At 47.6% G+C, this 1,533-nt stretch overlaps 1 protein-coding gene across 1 annotated transcript; it reads left to right on the forward strand.

Annotated features, from left to right (window-relative positions):
- Positions 1-429: 429 nt before the first annotated feature.
- Positions 430-1,228, forward strand: LOC121138659 (spindlin-2-like; the record flags this gene model as incomplete). The annotated part of the gene is made up of 1 exon (XM_040741310.1): positions 430-1,228. A coding segment is annotated over one exon (791 nt), but the record flags the coding sequence as incomplete, so codon positions are not given.
- Positions 1,229-1,533: the final 305 nt, after the last annotated feature.

Genomic DNA, 1,533 nt, shown 5'->3' on the forward strand with positions numbered 1-1,533 from the left:
GGAACTGGGCAGCTGTAAGGGCCAGGCATAGATTCAGAAAAGAGCACAGAGGATCCAGGAGGTGAGTACCTGAAAGCAGCCAGGGTCCCCAGGCAGAGACACTCAGGGCACTGAGGTGAAAGCAAGGTGAAGAGAGGACAGGCTCTTTGCCACACTTGTCCTCCTCCAAAGAGGTTCATGCCTGGGGCCATGGGCTCAAGAGTGGCCAGTTCTGGTGAAGCTGAATTCCTAAACCTGCTGGATATCTGCCACCCAGCTGGCGCCCAGGGACGCTAGGGGAGCACAGCACAGCAGCATGTGTAAAGCCAGGTTGGTCCTCAGGCTTCTTGGGAGCAGTTAGGAACCACCACAGATGCTGAGGCTCCCGACCAGGAGAAGTTGGCCATTTGGCCCCTTAGCTAATGGTCTCTTCCTTTTTCCTCTCCTCAGCCATGGACCCAGGACTCAGCAACCAGAATTCCTGGAACCAAGGGATCGAAGGGCAATCCAACAGGCCCCCTGAAGAACACCATGACTCAAACACCAACGAGGTTGCAGAACCCATCGCAACAAACGCTGCACAGGAAAGACTCAAGAGCCGATCTTCATCCCCTGCCCAAAATAGCATCGTGGGCTGCAGAATTTCCCACCAGTGGAAAGAAGACTGGCGCGTCACCTACTGGAAGGGAGTCGTTGTAGATCAGATGGCTATAAACCCCTCCCTATGTCTGGTCAAATATGATAATGTCGATTGCATGTATGGATTGGAACTTTATAAAGATGAGAGGATATTGTCCCTTGAAGTTCACCCCGAAAATGTAGACACATTCCAAGTCTCTGTTCCCATTCTTGCTGATACCATCATTGGCAAATCAGTGGATCACAGGTTTGAGGGAGAACATGGGATTTCTAAATTATGGAGAAGGCTGGTTCTAGACCAGGTTCCTGTCATGAAGTCCTGGTTTTATATTACCTATGAAAAAGAACCAATATTATACATGTACCAACTTGGTGATGATTTTAAAGAAGGCAACCTCAGCATTGTGCCACATGTAGAAGAACCTGCACGTAACTTCGATCTTGAAATTAGAGGCAAATATGTGGTGTACAGCCAGAAAGATGGAACCAACAAAATTGGTATGATAATCCACAAAGTTGATTCAAGACCCTCCGTATATTTTATAAAATTTGAAAATGATTTCCACATCTATGTTTATGAGTTGGTGAAAAAATCGCATTGATTGGCAAAGTTAGGACTCCCATGTGAAATAAATTTGTACTTTCTAGACACACAGAGACTGCTGCTTCTGAGTGTGTTGGGAGATCACCGTGGGCTTAACGGTTGGATGTCCTGACAAATATACATTTCTGTGGGTATGGTGTGCTGTCTGTGAGCAGTTTGCCTTGTGGAAAAGGCTGGGAGTGTTCGGTGGGTGGAGCAGGGAAAGATGGAACAGCTGTCAATTCAGCCTGTGAGAGAAGTGAGCTCATGTCATAATCAGACATCTAAACATGGAATGGGACTTAGCTGGTCTGCTCTTGGGGGGAGGAGGA

This window comes from Mesocricetus auratus, unplaced genomic scaffold (assembly GCF_017639785.1).
Source record: "Mesocricetus auratus isolate SY011 unplaced genomic scaffold, BCM_Maur_2.0 contig_3769_pilon_obj, whole genome shotgun sequence".
Lineage (NCBI taxonomy): Eukaryota > Metazoa > Chordata > Mammalia > Rodentia > Cricetidae > Mesocricetus > Mesocricetus auratus.